The 17985-nt window shown below is 38.7% G+C and overlaps 2 protein-coding genes across 3 annotated transcripts in view; one reads left to right on the forward strand and one right to left on the reverse strand.

The window, feature by feature from the left end:
- The first annotated feature begins 4978 nt into the window (after positions 1-4978).
- LOC141757843 (uncharacterized) lies at positions 4979-16700 on the forward strand. Its single transcript, XM_074618699.1, has 10 exons — positions 4979-5518; positions 6903-6966; positions 7118-7380; positions 7760-7856; positions 8142-8408; positions 9729-9845; positions 12467-12535; positions 13622-13672; positions 14165-14426; positions 16085-16700. Exons 2-10 carry the CDS (start codon positions 6909-6911, stop codon positions 16560-16562), a joined length of 1662 nt encoding a protein of 553 aa, XP_074474800.1. The 5' UTR covers positions 4979-5518; positions 6903-6908; the 3' UTR covers positions 16563-16700.
- The window catches only part of mrrf (mitochondrial ribosome recycling factor), a 53218-nt gene continuing 43643 nt past the window's right edge, over positions 8411-17985 (reverse strand). Inside the window, exon 8 of one of the 2 annotated variants that reach the window (XM_074618229.1) lies at positions 8411-8593. The gene's annotated coding sequence lies outside the window, so the exon portion shown is untranslated. The remainder of the gene's footprint in view (positions 8594-17985) is intronic. The other variant, XM_074618227.1, reaches the window with a different exon arrangement.

Below are 17985 nucleotides of genomic sequence, written 5' to 3' on the forward strand. Positions count from 1 at the left end.
AGATAGATAGATAGATAGATAGATAGATAGATAGATAGATAGATTCTAATGTCCACTGTTATGTAGTCCTGTCCGGGGTACCCAGCAAAGCCCTGGACAGGCTCCAGTATGTCCAGACCTCAGCTGCCAGGGTTCTCACCCGCACTAGGCCCTGCATGGCAGCACATCACCCCGACACTCATCCACCTTCACTGGCTTCCAATCAAGTCGCCGCATCAACTATAAACTCCTCATTCTCACATACAAATCCCTCCATGCCCTCGCCCCTCAGTACCTAACCTACCTTCTCCACCCCTACACTCCATCCCGGAAACTACGATCCTCCGACACTGGTCTGCTCTCCACCCCCCTACACCCGGCTGAGAACATTTGGCAACAGAGCGTTCAGCGTCGCGGCCCTCCGCCCTCTGGAACTCTCTCCCTCCTGAAATAAGAAATGCTTCATCCCTGGACATTTTCAAAAAACACCTCAAACACCACCAGTTCATCAAGGCCTATGATCTCAGCTGACTCTTCCTACACATTACTCTTTTAATTACTTAGCTGTAGTTTCTCCTCTGTGTTATTTATTTGTATGATTTTGTGTGAACCCCTTTGTAAAGCGTCCTTGGGTTTCTGAAAGGCGCTATATAGTAAGTCCAATTTATTATTATCATTATTATAGATAGATAGATAGATAGATAGATAGATAGATAGATAGATAGATAGATAGATAGATAGATAGATAGATAGATAGATAGATAGATAGATAGATAGATAGATAGATAGATAGATAGATAGATAGATAAATAGATAGATAGATAGATAAGCTGGTACAGAGAGAAACATTTAAAGCTGGAAGACTTTTATGTAAATGTTGTGACCTGGTATAGGCTCCAGCACCCAGCACTTAAATGGATATAGATTGGATAGATGGACTTTGCACAACCAAGGCCCTTAATAGGTGGGAGGATACTACAATAACTTTGTGGGAGAGTTAGCATCCCAAGCTGCTTTTTGGTTAGTTCTGACTTGATCTGTCAAAAGTGAAAATCTCCATGCTGCAGTGAAGCATATCAAGCCCAGCTATTATTTTTCATTAATGTATTACAATAGCGTTGGGAACTCCTGGCCAACTTTCAACTTCCTGGAAAAGTAAGACATGATATTCCACCTCCTTAGGTTTACAACTGACTCAGCATACATGGGTCATGCTGTAGGTCATGTCTTTTTCCATTTTTGACAAAATAATAATTCTCAAATGTAAGTATAATCTCCAGAACCAAATTCACAGCTAAAGACAACAATTAAACTGAACCAATAAAAGTCAAAATAAATAATTAACTTAATGTTGTATTAAACACCACTGCCCTACCTTAACCCTCCCACATGGTGTCTTTAGCACTTTACCTCATAAAATGTTAATCAAGGTTGGATTACATAGGGAAAAAAGTTTTTACTCAAGATCTGTATCACAAACGTTTCCTGCAATGACAGGCATTTTATCTGTTTAAGTAATCCGGGTTGTAAAGGTCATAACCGTTTTGGATTTCCCAAGGGGTCTCCAAACAGTGGAAACTGTGTCAAAAATAAACTTCCCAGTGACAAAAACATTTATAAGATCAAACACCTATAATTAACTAGTCCCATGTGTGAATACGCATATTTGTGGGAGCCGAGCCAGTAGGTGAAGGGAAACCCACAACACTGTCATACAGTCATACTATAATTGGGACAGCCCAATCTCTGCCAGACATCGCTGGATAGAGGAAAGAATTATTATTTTGTATGTGCAGTATGTAAAACATGTGCTGTGGCAGAATGCAGGGCATTCAAATTTCCAACTTTCCCAAATTACGGTATTGACCTGTGTGAACGTGAATCTCTTTGTTTTTGGAAGCACATTTACATATCAACACAGACTAAAAAATTCCAGTGTACTTCCTGTACTGTAGTAGCAGCAAAGTGTGTTATATAATCAGTGGGGGAAAAAAATAAGAACATTTCCTCAAGCTCTGTGTCCAATTCTGTGGTAATTGTACTTTACTATACCTTCATTTTCTACCACTTTATACGTCTACTTTTTACTCCTCTAAATTTATTTGACTTTTAGTTATGACATTGCAGAATAACATTTTACCTATAGAACATATGGTGAGTTTATAAAACTTGGTGCATTTGTACAGATTACACAGTTGAATGATCTGTCAAAGTTCAATCTCTCAAAACTTAAAATGTGCATTGTAGCCTACTACTGTAGATGACCTGACGGCTGCTAAAAAGATGATTATAATATGATGGAAGCCTCCTCACTCACTCACCATCAGACACTGGGTCCTCACATTTTTGGATGTTGTTTATCTGGAGTTGTCAACTGCCCGATTTAATGGGACAAGTGAGACTAGTTTAAACAACTGGCTCTCTGCATCTGATTCACTTAAAGATCAACCGCTGCCTTTCAAAGTGAATTTATATGAAACTGTGTGGGTGTGTATATGTGTATATACTGTATATGAATGCACTGATACCGATACCGAATCGGATATCGGGCCGATACTGACTCACATAGCTGGATCGGGGGTCGGTGACAATGGGGCCGATCTATTCAGTTCAGTTTTATATTTTACTATCTACATTATATATTGGAATTTTAATTTGTGTTTAAGTTTTGACCAATTTGTTGCTGCATTGAAGATTTTTTTCCAAGTTACTGCTGTAGGATTTATTATTTTAATAGTAATTAATTCAGTAATTTTCTATCTATGTGTTTATTTTGTTACATTTTGTTTTACAAAGTTAGGAAAGCGATGTTTAAGTCAGGCCTGATGTTGCCTTACACATAAAAGAATGATTCCAGTCACTTACACACAGTGAGGCATACAGCTAATTAATTAAACATTGGTATCGGATCGGTACCTGTTATCGGTCGATACCCAAAGCCCAGGTATCAATATCGGCATGGGGCTGAAAAAGTCGGATCGGTGCATCCCTAATATGTATATATATATATATGTATATATATATCTACAAAACAGTGGAAACTGTGCCTAAAATAAACTCCCCAGTGACAAAAACATTGATAAGATCAGACACAATTACCATATTCCCATAAAACAATAAATAAAGTTGCGTGTGAATACGCACATGTGGGAGCCGAGCCAGTAAGTGAACTGAAGGGAAACCCACAAAACGTTCACACAGTCATACTATAATTGGGTCAACCTAATCTCCAAACTTAGTTGGATAGCTGAAATTATTGGATGCGTGCGTGCCCTCTTGTGGGAATTCCTCGTGGCTGGTATCTTGGTGATGTACTGTATGTGCAGTATGTAAAACGTCTCTCTGATGTGCTGTGGCAGAATGCACTCCATTCAAATCTCCAACTTTCCCAAATTACGGTGTTGACCTGTGTGAACGTGAATCTCTTTGTTTTTGGAAGTACATTTACATATCAACAGACTAAAAATTCCAGTGTACTTCTTGTACTGTAGTCGCAGCAAAGTGTGTTATATAATCAGTGGTGGAAAGAAACTATACGTGTGCCCGTCCTACTGTTGAATGATCTGTCAAAGTTCAATCTCTCAAAACTTAAAATGTGCATTGTAGCCTACTACTGTAGATGACCTGACGGCTGCTAAAAAGATGATAACAGTAAGATGGAAGCCTCCTCACTCACTCACCACCAGACACTGGGTCCTCACATTTTTGGATGTTGTTTATCTGGAGTTGTCAACTGCCCGAAATAATGGGACAAGTGAGACTAGTTTAAACAACTGGCTCTCTGCATCTGATTCACTTAAAGATCAACCGCTGCCTTTCAAAGTGAATTTATATGAAACTGTGTGGATGTGTATATGTGTATATACTGTATATGAATGCACTGATACCGATACCGAATCGGATATCGGGCCGATACTGACTCACATAGCTGGATCGGGGGTCGGTGACAATGGGGCCGATCTATTCAATTCAGTTCTATATTTTACTATATACATTGTATACTGGAATGTTTAAGTTTTGACCAATTTGTTGCCGCATTGAAGTTTTTTTTTACCAAGTTACTGGTGTACGATTTATTATTTTAATAATAATTAATTCAGTAAATTTATATCTATGTATTTATTTTGTTACATTTTGTTTTACAAAGTTAGGAAAGCGATGTTTAAGTCAGGCCTGATGTTGCCTTACACATAAAACAATGATTCCAGTCACTTCCACACCGTGAGGCATACAGCTTATAATTAGACAATGGCCCAGGTATCACTATCGGTATCGGGACTGAAAAAGTCGGATCGCTGCATCACTAATATATATATATATATATATATATATATATATATATATATATATATATATATATACACACACACACACACACACACACACATATATCTCTCTCTCTCTCTATATATATATATATATATATGTGTGTGTGTGTAGTCCTTTTGTTTTGTTATTTTACTTTATTCATATAGATTATTATTTGTATATTTTGTCTTTTTTCTATATGTACTTTTTGTCATTGTTGTCAAAATTCTAAACAAAAAAATTAAAACAAAAAAAACAAAAACAGAACATCAGTAACGGTAATCCAGTAATATAATATTTAGTAATGTATTTCTAATAGGGGACATTCTGCTTCATAATGAGTACTTATTTTTGATACTTTAAGTACATTTTGATGATAATACATTATTATTATAAAATTATATATTATTATTTATAATTTCAAGTAAGATTCTTTTGAATGTAGAACTTTTACATGGCTACATATACATGGGTACTGTTCAGTAGGATACTAAATACTCCTGTTTTTTTTTTTTTCTACCGAAGCTTTGGGAGTTACAGTAAATGCTTAATTGAAGCCCCACACCAAATGACATCAATACATCCCTTTGAACAGTTCCCATAAAGATGAGCTGTGTGATGAAACTCTTGGCATTGCTTTGGTAAAACTGTACTCTACACGTGACGTCACAGGGACCCCTGAGAGGGAACTCACACACAGACAGATCAGAAGAGGGAAAAACACACAATGTAGCTATCAGTTTCATAATATATCCTGTCTGACTGACCAATTCTGCTTATTCTCATCTTTTAAACGTCTACAGTTTAACAGTAAAGGGCGGTGTTTGTTAGCCTTACAGCTGTTTTATGACTTTTTCGGTGAGATAATCTCCTGCTGCTCCTTTTTCCTTACAGTAAATCCAGTGGTGGACTTCCGTGTGTGTGTTAACCCTTTCCTTGGCTATTGCGAGATTTTTTTCTTCTTGTAGTATTATCGCAATATGGGGACATAAATCTGTAATTTCCTTCTAATTGTTAACACAAAGCTTGACCACAGAGCTAGGAACAGTACGTGCCAAAAGTTATTTGGCACTGTTGTTTGTTGTTTGTGGGCGTGTGCAATTGGGATGCCACGCGTTGTCTCTCGAGGAAACGCATATAGTCCAGTCTCGAGCACTTCTAATCAGACACAACTATTGAAGGAAGCGGGAAACACCAGGTGAAAATATAACTACAGCTGTTGCAAGAACAGGTAAGAATATATTATTATCTGATAAACAACAGTTCGGGGTTGCACAACTTTTAGACTTGAATAATAATAATAATTTATTTATTTATTTTTTATATTATTGTTAATATTATTATTATTATTATTATTATTATTATTATATTCAATGTTGTACTATTGTTATTTTTCTTTTTTATCATTTGTATTTATCTGGTTTTTCATATCTAAATATACATTTTGCAATTTACCACCTTTTTGCCAACTGTAGCCTGAAGACCAATACAGTTATCTTAATTATTGTAAATATGTTCACCTCAGGCTTTTTGTAATAAGTTCAAGTATACCTGTTATTTTTCTTCTTTTTTTTTTTATAATATATCTGTTTTTTCATATGTAAATATACATTTTGCCATTTACCACCTTTTTGCCAACTGTTTGAATCTATAGCTCTGTAGCCTGAAGACCAATACAGTTATTTTAATTATTGTAAATATGTTCACCTCAGGCTTTTTGTAATAAGTTCAAGAGTACCTGTTATTTTTCTATTTTTATAATTTATCTGGGCTTTTTTTCACATTTAAATATTAATTTAGCCATTTATCACCTTCTTGCTGAGTGTTTGAGGCTATAGCTCTGTAGCATGAAGACCAATAAGTTATCTTAATTATTGTAAATATGTTCACCTCAGGCTTTATGTAATAAGTTTAAGTGTACCTAGTACTTAACTTAATAACTGACTCATTTCAAGTGATTTAATTTATGCCTATTGTGAGAGAGCTCACCCACATTCAAAGAGATAAATGTTCTGCAGAACTACAGTTGTCGTTGTTGTCATTTCGCGCGAAATCTGCAAGGAAAGTGACTAATGTGCTTATCACCCAACAGCTTACTCATAAAATGACTTCAAAAATAAGCACTTGGAGATCAAGTTATTCCTTAGAATAATGTGTCTGACTAAATCTTTTCCACTGAAGCATAACTTGCACGATATGCATGAACAGCTGTTTTGTTTTGTTTTGTTTGGTGTGTGTGTGTGTGTGTGTGTGTGTGTGTGTGTGTGTGTGTGTGTGTGTGTATCTTGACACAGCTCCAGAGTCAACCAACAGCATCCTTGTTGCTAGTTTTGTTTTGTTATCAGGAATAAATCAATGAGGAAGTGATTTCCTTTGTTGGGCCGAGTCATGCTGAGATCAGGATTAATCATGTATATGTCACCAACATGTGATGTCTGTTATGTTATGTTATGTGTCATGTAAATTTTTTTGCAGAGTAAAGAAGTAAACTAGGTCAAACTTCTTGTGGTTTCTGGAATTCACATCTGGTCTTCTCCAGTAGAATGACTCATGCTTCTCAGCAACATGACAAAAGATTTCAACATCCGTCTAACTCCCTTTTGTTTCTTCCTCAGGTTTCAATGGACTGGACCCTATTTGTTGTAATTTTGCAACTCGTGCTGAAGCCATCTCACGCAGGTGTGTATACAGCATACAGCAGTGGAGACATTAATGAATAAATAAGAGAACAAACATGTTATCTATATTAAACATTTCTATTTCTACTTGAAAGTAAAATCTAGTGAACTTAATTTGATGTTGAAATTTACTTTGTATTATTTCCCTGCAGTGTTGTTCACTGTTGAGGCAGAGCAAACTGCATACCAGTCAAAGTTTGGAGGAGATGTTGTGATGGGCTGCAGGTTTCAGCCTAAACTACCAAACATTCACGCTGACCTGAAGGTGACCTGGCAATGGATCGGCTCCACCTCGACTCGGGAGGTGTACCACATGGATAACCGGAAGGAGCGATTGGCGTCACGGGACCCGGACTACCAGGGCCGAGTGGAGCTTCTCGATGCGGAGCTGGAGCAAGGCTGGGCCAAGTTACAGGTAAATGGTATTTCTTTCTATTCTTCCGAGCACTCAAAGCGCTTTACACTACAGCATTCACCCATTCACACACACACATTCATACACTGATGGAAGAGGCTGTCATGCAAGGTGCCAACCTGCCCAAGAGCAATTTGGGGTTAAGTATCTTGCTCAAGGACATTTCGACATGTCATCAATAAGGTCAATAATGGCAGTGATGTTTTCATATGGGATGAGTTAGATTCAGATTTCCTCTAAGTGACGTGTTTAACTTGTTTAAGCTTGCCCAAGAGAGATTATTACAGATTGATTAATTTAAACCTCTAGTTTATGAGGGTGTAATATGGCCAGGAGCACATCTAAGGACTCTACTTTCTTCTACTTTGTCACATTACAGATCTCCAGGCTCCGGATCAATGATTCCGGTACCTACCAGTGTTTGGTCCAGACAGCAGAAGGATCTGATTATAAAACGATATCTCTGTCGGTTGTAGGTAAGTACCGAGTCAGTGACAGCACAATGACATTTTAGGTTTTTAGGTGAAGACTTAAGGGGCTTTGTTCTGGTAATAGTCTTGCTCATTTGCCACAGCATGTGGTCGTTTCTGGGCAGTATAGCTCATAATGAAAATGAAACTAAAGCAGTATTACTCAATTTTGTAAAGAATGCTTTTGGTTCATTTAAACCTTCCTGTAATCTTCCCCTTATCATGCAAGATCTCTTGAACATAATCATAGTGCTATTCTAAACACAAGATATATGTGTGATTCTGCCCTAGCACCTTATAAAGCAGTGACTAAACACACGCATAAGGCTGCAGAGGGGGATGGGGTGCTGCTGACCTGCGAGTCTGAGGGATACCCCGAGTCCTCTGTTACGTGGCATGATGGACACCTGCGGAGCCTCAGTCACGATACCAACACCGTCTCAACTCCAGACCAGCTTTTTAAAGTCACCAGCCAGATACATGTCTGGTCATCAGAGAAAAACAACTACACGTGTATCTTTACAAATGATGGCCAGTCTGCAACATTTCATATTCCAGGTACAGTTTTTATTTCCTTTAAAGCTTTCTTAGAAGACAGGATTCTGCTTAGCTGGAGAGAATATGCAAACACACAGGGGTTTTCTAAATGTTGACTGTGCAATTGCAACATCTCCAGGTCATGTTTCCCGACAGTGAACTTTACTCCATGTCATCCCTCCTCATGTCTTGTCAGCTCTTGTCTGCTGCCCAAAATAAATTACAAAAACAGAAAATCAGAAGCAAGCAAATAGATGTATGACTGTTTTACATTTTTGAGGCACTTGTACTTTACGCGAGTATTTCCATTTTATGCCACTTTCTTCTTTTACTCGACTAAGTGTCAGACGGGAATATTATACTTTTTATTCCCCTACATTTATATGATAACTTTAGTTAGTTACTTTGCAGATTCTAATCGTTAAAACAACATATAATCAACTAATACATTATGATGTATTACATTATTATAGATATACTGTAAGCTACTAAGCAATCAGTTGAAATCAGCCCCACCTTTTGCCAGCTGCTTACACATAACGCATCACTATTTATAATCCATGTCAATAAACCCACATTAACCTCTTTTCTATGAATGAAAGAAAAACTGAGGTAGAATTGTTCCAATTCAAACTTTTAGTTTAAAAAAGCCCCATTAAGTTAGGTGAAGCCTTGGTAATTCTCAGGAACAGGAAATATAATATCAGCATTTGCATAGTTATCACTCTACTGCTGTTTCCTGTTATGTTCTATTTTCTTTTTGATAGAGATATCCTCTGTCAACCCACATCAAATGTGATTTCTAACACAGACGGGATATATGAGCCTTCAGCTCTTGCTCACAGTTTTTCCAGTTACAAGATTTTTGCTCTTCAGTGGAGCTGTAGGAGGTGTTTGGGTTTCAAGCTTCAAACGATACAGCAGTGTGTAGGAGTTCTATTACAAGAGATGTAGTCATGTGTGGAAATGTGTGGCTTGTCTGCGTGTGTGCATGTAGGCTGCTCATGTTTCGGCATATGTATATATTATGTATGAAAAGTATGAGGTTATTTTAATGCTAAATAAAGGGAAAAGTAAAAGAAGAAGATCGGGCTGCATGCACAGCTGATCAAAAAACAGGTACACAAGCATGAGTCACTTTAATTGCTGCAATCTTTACTTCTTAACCAGTAAGGGGAAGTCTGGGATAGTTCGTCTTTGGTATATTTGGTTATTTCCATAGTGGTCAGATATATTAAGACGGTGGGTATAACTCACAAAATGCCAACACTTGTCCTGACCCTGTCATTGCTGAATTACAACTTTTGTGGCACATTTTAACACCAATCCTTCTTTTCACAGATGAAATACCCGTTCCTCCTGTAAAAACTGATGCTGTCGCCGTTGCATGGAGCATAGGAGTGACAATGATAATAGTTGGCATCATCATTGCAGTGATCATGTGTCGACGACGAAAAGGTAACCAGTCACTCAATTCTTTGTGTATGTGCACATTACAGATTCAGGACATGTTGTTTACAACAACCACAGCATTACATAGAATGCAGATGTAGATTGGAGACAAAATATCTAAAGCAGAGGTCTAATGAAATCTACATCAAATGGAAATTTGGGTTTGACACTGGCAAATGAGACAATGCACACCAGGCATTACAATGCATAATAATTTCACATCCATCCATCCATCCATTATCTGGAACCGCTTATCCTATTCGGGGTCGCCAGACTATCACAGGGCTGACACATAGAGACAGACAACCATTCACGCTCACGTTCACACCTACGGGCAGTTTAGAGTCGGCAATTAACCTAACATGCATGTCTTTGGACTGTGGGAAAACCCATGCTAACATGGGGAGAACATGCAATTCCACATACAGCTATGGTGAAACGTTAAAGGTGCTATATACGGGATTGGGAACATTTCTATTGCCTCTCAACGGCTCTCAACATGGCGACGGCAAGCCACGGCTCGCAGCTAATGGTACTAACAGCGCAAACAACTGTTGGGTTTACCTGAGGGGGAACCGGAGTGTGGGTGCTACGCTTCCGCAATGACACTGTCGGTCGGGACGGCATTATCAGCCGTATGAGAGCCTTGAGCTAGCCAGTGGGGCACGCTCACATGCACTAAAAGCACGCACGGCCGGCCCGGCTATGTCAACAAAGCGAGGAGAAACTCGCAATACAACACACACAGGGGGGGAGAGTGACTTCATTCTCTGCTCAGGTAGACATTACTCCTCTGTTTCATTACATAGCAAATAGTTGTTTGCTCCTATATTAATGCTCTGGATATCGTATAGAGAACCTTTAAAGTGACAAATGTCAGCAATACAAAATTGTTCTTGCACTTGTATATGAAGCACATATATATGCACAGAGATACACAACAACAGATACTTGTGCAATAGATTATTAAAAATATAAACCAATCGTCTCGGCTACTGGGACATTCAACCTGCAGCCTGAACACATTCTGTGCAGGACAGAGACTGTGTGCAAGAAAGGGCGGGATCGCTGCAGGGCGGGAATTCCCTTCAGAGCTTGCGCTGAACGTGCAGGACATGAAGTGAAAAATCCAGTTGTGCATCTTTAATTATTTCCTCATTGTAAGAACTCACACTGTATTATTTTTAACTGTTACACCCATTTGAAAACATGACGTACACACTGCAATGACTTAGGACAGATAGAATAGATCTTTTTAATAGAACTTTATTGTCCAACCAGAACCTCAAACAACTTACAGAAGTGCTGAAATTCATTAGTCAGCAAGTGTATTGTTCCTGTGTCAAAGCCATTGCAGCCTAGCTGTGTTTTACTTTTAGTCCTTGTCAAGGGTCAGAGGAACTTGTGTCCTGTCAGTAAACAGCTGTGTGACTTCAGCTGAAAAGATAACGCAGCCGCCGCATACAGACGGTGATAGTTACTCCCCTCCGAAAAGAGGAAGTATTTCTAAAACGTTATAGAATTGAGATGTTAGTTTTGTGAACTTACTGTTTGCCATTTGGTTAAGAGGGATTTTACCAGCATGTGACTCAGCATGCAGGTTATCATGGGATCATGACTTTGCTTTCTAGACCTGACATGTGACACAACAACCAGGTTTGGAAACACCCAGGTTGATCTTGGTCTGGGTGCCAGGGGAATTTGAGGCTATTTGTTTATGCGTGGGTGGTTTTTCAGTGTAGCACGTTTATTTTTTGAATAATTCCCCAAAACACACACCTCCATCATTTCATTAGTAGACTTATTACTAGAATTATTACGTTTCTACATATATGACTGTGTGAACATGATAAGTGTGAAGTAGAAGTGTTACTTCAGCTACGGGTCCGGGAATCTACGGACGGTATTTTGAAGCTGGTATCCGGTCACAATTTCAAAAAAGTCTTAAGTTACAGCTGTGTAGTTAAAACAGGTCAAAACAATGAATGTACTTACAAGAGCACATAAAATACATGATAAATAGAAGATTTACAAGAGAAAATACCATCACCTGTCAAACATCAACACAGAAAGCTAAGTTGACACGTTTGGAACAAAGACTGTCCTGTCCCATTTTAATATCATTTTATTAAGCTGCATGAATTAAACTATTTGTATGTAGAGCCAAACAACACATACAGTAGGGGAGAACGGGGTTGGCTGGGACAATTTTCTTTTGACATCAAATAACTCACCATTACTCACAGACCGCTTGAACAGTAATGAAAATAATTTGATCCCTGAACAGATACAGGTGTCTGCTAACAATTTATCAAGTTTTTTGGAGGCCAACCCAAACGTAAAAGGCACAATTTTGATAAATGTACAAGGAGTCCATTTTCCAAAATTCTCTGTTTTTGTTGATTTGTAACGAGGTAGGAACTATAAACAATACTGTCCCAACCGTCCCCGGGTAGTCTGAACCATCCCGAGGAGAGCAGACACACTTTGGACTCCTGTGCTATAGCTACCGACTAAACTTCATACAGCTAACGCTAGCATCATCTGATAAGCCAGAAAATAGGCTTTCCAACAATATGTTTTTTGTATGTAGCATAACTAAAGACAGTATGCGTTTTGTTCTGTAGGTCCCAGAACTCACGGTACCAAGAACCTTTTCGTCCAGGGTCAAGGCCGGTCTGTTTCTTCTGCTGCCTGTGAGTCTAAATAATTCACTACACACGCACACACGATCCCTGCATGTAACTAAGTAACACCCATTAAAAACAATGTGTTACATCCTTGTAATCATTACAACCAAAGACACAGCCATGCTGATAGCAGCAGCCACAGGAAAACTAAGTTAACTAACTTGCACTAGTTATCTCAACATTGGCTGTAATGATACAAACGCTGTGGTCACATCCGACGGCTGTAGCTAATACAGCTCGCCCTTCCTGTAAGGATCAGAGGGAATATAAAATGTATTGCAAGGAAAACTTATTGAGAGGGAACACAAAGTAGTTCAAAAGTAGTAGGGAGCTTTCACAGACCTCCGTTGTTTCCACTTTTGTTCCAAACCACTTACCGGCATTTGAAAAGTTCGTTATTTTGACACTCTCGGTTGAGTTCAGTCAAATTGCTGATGCTGCATTTTGTGCAATTTGTGACAAAAGACGCCCACAGTTTCTGTCACTCTCCACAAAGAAGGTTGAGATCACACATTTAGGGGCATCCTGAAACTCTGATCATAATTTCCTCTTCCACCGCGATGATTCATTTTACTGTCAATATCATGATCCATTTTCCACTTGTCTGGCTGTGCACTGTGCATCAAGGTACTCATGGGAAACGAATTAATGAACATGAACTGTTCTTTCACAAGAAGGGCAAAAAACTCATATCATTGCATGACTTCTTACACGTTACAAATAAGTAACACCTACATTAATACAATAAGACCTATATTTCAAGTTGTACATGTTGACTGAGCTATAGATATTCAGTTAACATACGTATTGACAGTGTGCGAAAGCTTGTTTGTTATTCTCCAGAATACAGAAGTGCAAAGATCCCCTTTCTGTGAAGTTGTTCATTACATAGTACACTTTAGATTAATCTGATTTAAACTTGCATTGAGGTGTTTATGAGTGGATTTACACTATCACAATTATTGCAGCCTTGTAAAGTCTCTGTAGAAATGACTAATTAATAGTACTGTTTCAGTAGTTCTATAAATATTACACTTGTTTTCTAATCACTTAATCACAATGTGTTCTAACAACTCTGTTCTTTTCCTTCAGGCATAGAAAAGGCTAAAGACAATGAGGAAGAGATAACTATTTTTAATGAAGGTAAGCGACTCTTGTGACTCGAAGAACTATTGTTTACATTATTTATGTCTTTCAGTTGATGTATAAAACTATTTTTCACATTCACAATTTCCCTTTGTCTCTGCTGATTAGTTGGTAGGAGTACCTTGATCAATTAGTCACAGTAATAATGTCATGTTTTTTGTCCAACCAATAGTCCAGAACTCAAAAATATTCAGTTTACTACCACGTAAGATATAGAAAAGGACTCATCAGTGAATCGACCCAGTATTAGAATCAGTACTAAAAATGATCATACATAATTATTTCAAAGTGGCGCTGAATATAAACCTGTTGGTTTTGGTGCAAAACTGCCCTTAGATGTTTAAAACCGACCTGATGACACACACAAGTTGATGTTTTCGAACAAACCTCTCAGAAAAGACAAATTCAGTAAGACAAGTTCTTCCAGAAATCTGTTGTTGTCTGTAACAGCATTATACTACAGAACTAGGCCTGCATTCATTTAAAAAAATAACCCTTTTACTGTAAAAATGTCAGCCTACGCACTCCACACCAGACAGAAACAAAGCATCTTCTCACGCTATTTGCTTCCTTTTCATGAAAATGATCTGGATGTGATCATGATCAAGTCTGTGTTATTGTCTGCATGTTGCGTAGAGGAAAATCTGGGGGCGTTTCTGAAAGCCCATTATTCCGAATTCTCCTTCAGCACGGAGGTGAGACACCACTGGAAGGCTTTTGTTTCGGAGTTGCCTAAAAGGCTGCAAAACAAGTGAGTCACAAACACAACTTTCCACTTTGATCAAAAGGATGCCAGACTTCTATGATTCTTCTTTGTTCTCGTTTCCAGTAACCTAACAACAACAATTCAAGTTTTTTTTATTCCAAACCATTGAGAGAAATGTTAGTTACCTTCTATTCTTTGATCAATAAGCTAGCTAGCTTGCTAAATGTTAGATAACAAGCTTAACTGTCAGTTAGCAAGCTTGATAGCTTGGTCGATAGCTGGAAAATATATTTGTGCTATCTCCTGTCTCGTAGAAGTTGGTAAACCATTTGTCTTTTGTAGTGCAGTATATACTTAAATAAAGTTTTGAAGCCTCAAGTTCGTCATTTTGGCCCTCGCCATCTTGTTTTTTTGCAACCAGAAGTGACATGAGAGGGCGGAGCTAAGTGCAACCAAACGCTGAATAAGACATTTTTAGGCGACCAAAAAGGTTATAATTAACTTTCACAAACTGAAAGCACACTGTGAAAGGGTTAAAGTTGTAAGACGAAAACTTCAGACAACTCCCAGACCGGACAACGCCGTGGTAGCGACCTGCCAATCACAAGGTAGCCACGCCCTAAAGCATAACCTGCTTTATGGTCTATTTTAGGGTGCTTACACATCAACATGTAGTCCGCTTTAGTCGAACTCTGGTGCGGTTCATGTGGGCGGTTGTGAACACAGTAATCAAACTCTGGTGCGGACCAAAACAATCGGTCCAAGACCACTTGCGAGAGGCGGTCTTGGACCGTTTCCAAGCGATTCAAAACGCTCCCTGTGCAGGCATTTGTTGAGATGGACACTGGTAAATGACAGGTTAACATGAGTGGGAGAAAACGGACGTGGACTTCTGCAGAAGTCTGATGTTTCCTTGACATCTGGGCAGAAGAGAACAACCAGAATATGCAAAATAAAGTCTGCAAACGCAGTGAAATTTATAAAGTCATAAACTGGGTTAGAAGGGAGTCATGCTCACCGTAGATCAGTTCCGAATCAAAGTGAAAAAACTTTGACAGCATCGAAGTCTGCAATTCCCTGCATAGATGTGGCATCTCTCAAGATGAAAAAGATAAATTCACTCCTTCATACACATATTTGATCCACTTTCATTTGTGCACCGTGAAACCGAACCAGATCAAATAAATAGAAAACAAACCAAAAGTATCAATTTCACTCTGATTCGGACTATAGCTAGTGAAAGCGCCCTTACTCTAAATGGGACCATCATTTTCTAAATGAACATCATGCTGTATTGAAGAAGATTTGAAACTAGCGATTGAGACCATAAACTCATGTTTACTGAGGTAATAAATCAAGTGAGAAGTAGGGTCATTTTCTCATAGACTGTTATACAATCAGACTTATTTTTGCAACCAGAGGAGTCGCCCCCTGCTGGTTATAAGAATGAATGCAAGTTTAAGGCACTTCTGCATTGGCTTCACTTTTCAGACCATGGAGGAGGTTACCCACTGTGCAACACACTTAATTACAATAACTTCCTCCATTTTGGACTGCCAAGATGGTTTGATATTGGCCAGTGGTGTAAATTTGCGAGTCAGAGTTCACCACAGTGTGTGGACATATCCAGTTGACTCAGCTGAAGTCTATGTTTTAGTATTTGTATTTCTGTGTAGCTTACAATCTCAATCTCTTTTTTCCAGTAAGGGCCAGCCTGTGAATCTTCAAGCTTTACTCCCAGAAGCTGGAGAGACACTTTTCCTCGAGGGACCCCCAGGAAGCGGGAAGACAACCCTAGCCCACATCCTGGTCTCTTCTTGGACAGAGGGGAACAAACATGCCCTCTCTCACCTCCTCGATCTCAGCAAACTTCTACTTCTCCTATATGTCGACTGCAGCAAAGTGAAGGGGGACTTGTTTCAGGAAATAACAGTTCAACTTTCTCTCACGGGAAAGATATCAACGGAGGATGAGCTGAAAGCTGTGTTGACAAGGTCCAGTGAGGCTCTGCTGTTGTTGGACGAGTACAGAGAAGAGAACAAGTGTTTCGATGAGTCCTTGAGGAAGTTTCTAATGGAAAAAGGAGAATGCAGGGTGCTGGTCATGACCTGCCAGGAACACTGCCCCATACTCAAGGACACAGTTGGGACAGAAGGGGTGTTGCAGCTCCAAACAGTATGACATACTGAGGGCAACAAAGACATTAAGCACTTGTTACATGTTAAACAAACATTTATATGATGTTAAAGGCAGGGTTGGTACTGTTGAGAAACTAGCAAGAGTACACAAATAACCAAAAAACTGAGCCCGAAATGTAGCGAGAAAGTGGCCAAGTCGGCAACATTGAGAGCCCGTCCCTTAAAAGGTACTGTTTAGAACTTCTTACACTTACACTCTCATAAATCATTGCGGGTCGCGAATGTAATAGTTGGATTGCCTATCTGCCTGTAAAGGTTGATTACAATCCTGTGACAGCAACAGATGTTTTTCTCTTTTTTTTGTCAGCGCATTAGATTCATTGATTGCTGTCGGAATGTAATGAGAACTTCAAAAAATGTATTTGAAGAACATTACCAACCCTACCTTTAATATGTTTTTTTTACACAGACTGTATGGTTATTTTGTATATAGGCCCAGATATGCTGCAACATTTTTTGTATTCAATATATGTAATAAATACTACTTTTGTATTCTTTATAAGACATCACTGATTATCATTTTGATTAACATTTGTTAACATGTAATAGTAATTCTTCTAAGTTTGAAAATGAAGTAAATCATTCGCCCCATCCCCTACAGTATACGGATGGAGAAACTCCACGGCAAATTCGGTAATCCACCTTAGCCTTGTTTGCACGTTACACGAAACTCCTGAAAATGGTTTCAGCCACACCATCAAACTCTCTGTTTCCAGCAGATCTGATAGTTCACACACTCAGTTAATAATTGCAGTCGTTTCTGTTTCTGTTCTGTTTCAGTCCAAGAGAAAAAGAAAGGTCCCTGTTAGGGGTCATTTGCTAGGCTGCAAGTAAAGCAGGAACAGTTTCTGTCTGCCTAAAGTGAAAAGAGAAGTGATTTTGTGAGAGATGAGTATTCCTGGCAAGAGAGCTCGCTGTTTCCAGTAACATTTGATTAAAAAAAGTTTTTTATTTTATTTCTGTTCATTCTTCAATCTCCAGTAATTGGAGCATCCTACCTACCGTATCTCACCAAATTCATGAGTAATTCATTTTTGGCATTCATTTTCATCGAGTCAGCATGTCGTCTTGTGGTCTAATGTTTGACTCATTTATCACCCACGCTCATATCAAGATCAACTTTCAGGTCGGTTTAGAGAGGAACCGTCAATGAATGCCTGATTGTGTCTTTTTCTGCTACAGTCAGCAATGATCAGCAGGTTGTGATTTCCATTCTCTCACTCTTCAAAATATCTCTGTTGAATTTACTTTATAAACTGAGAAAGACTAACGGCTAAAGACTAAACTGTGAGGATAGTTATTGTGGTCGACATACTGTATGTTGCAGGAAATAGGATATGACGCCCAGTCAGTGACCCTGCAGAAGACATTGGTTCTTATCTTCACACTGATGTTATTTTTGAGTT

The sequence above is a fragment of the Sebastes fasciatus genome, chromosome 19 (assembly GCF_043250625.1).
Source record: "Sebastes fasciatus isolate fSebFas1 chromosome 19, fSebFas1.pri, whole genome shotgun sequence".
Taxonomy (NCBI): Eukaryota; Metazoa; Chordata; class Actinopteri; order Perciformes; family Sebastidae; genus Sebastes; species Sebastes fasciatus.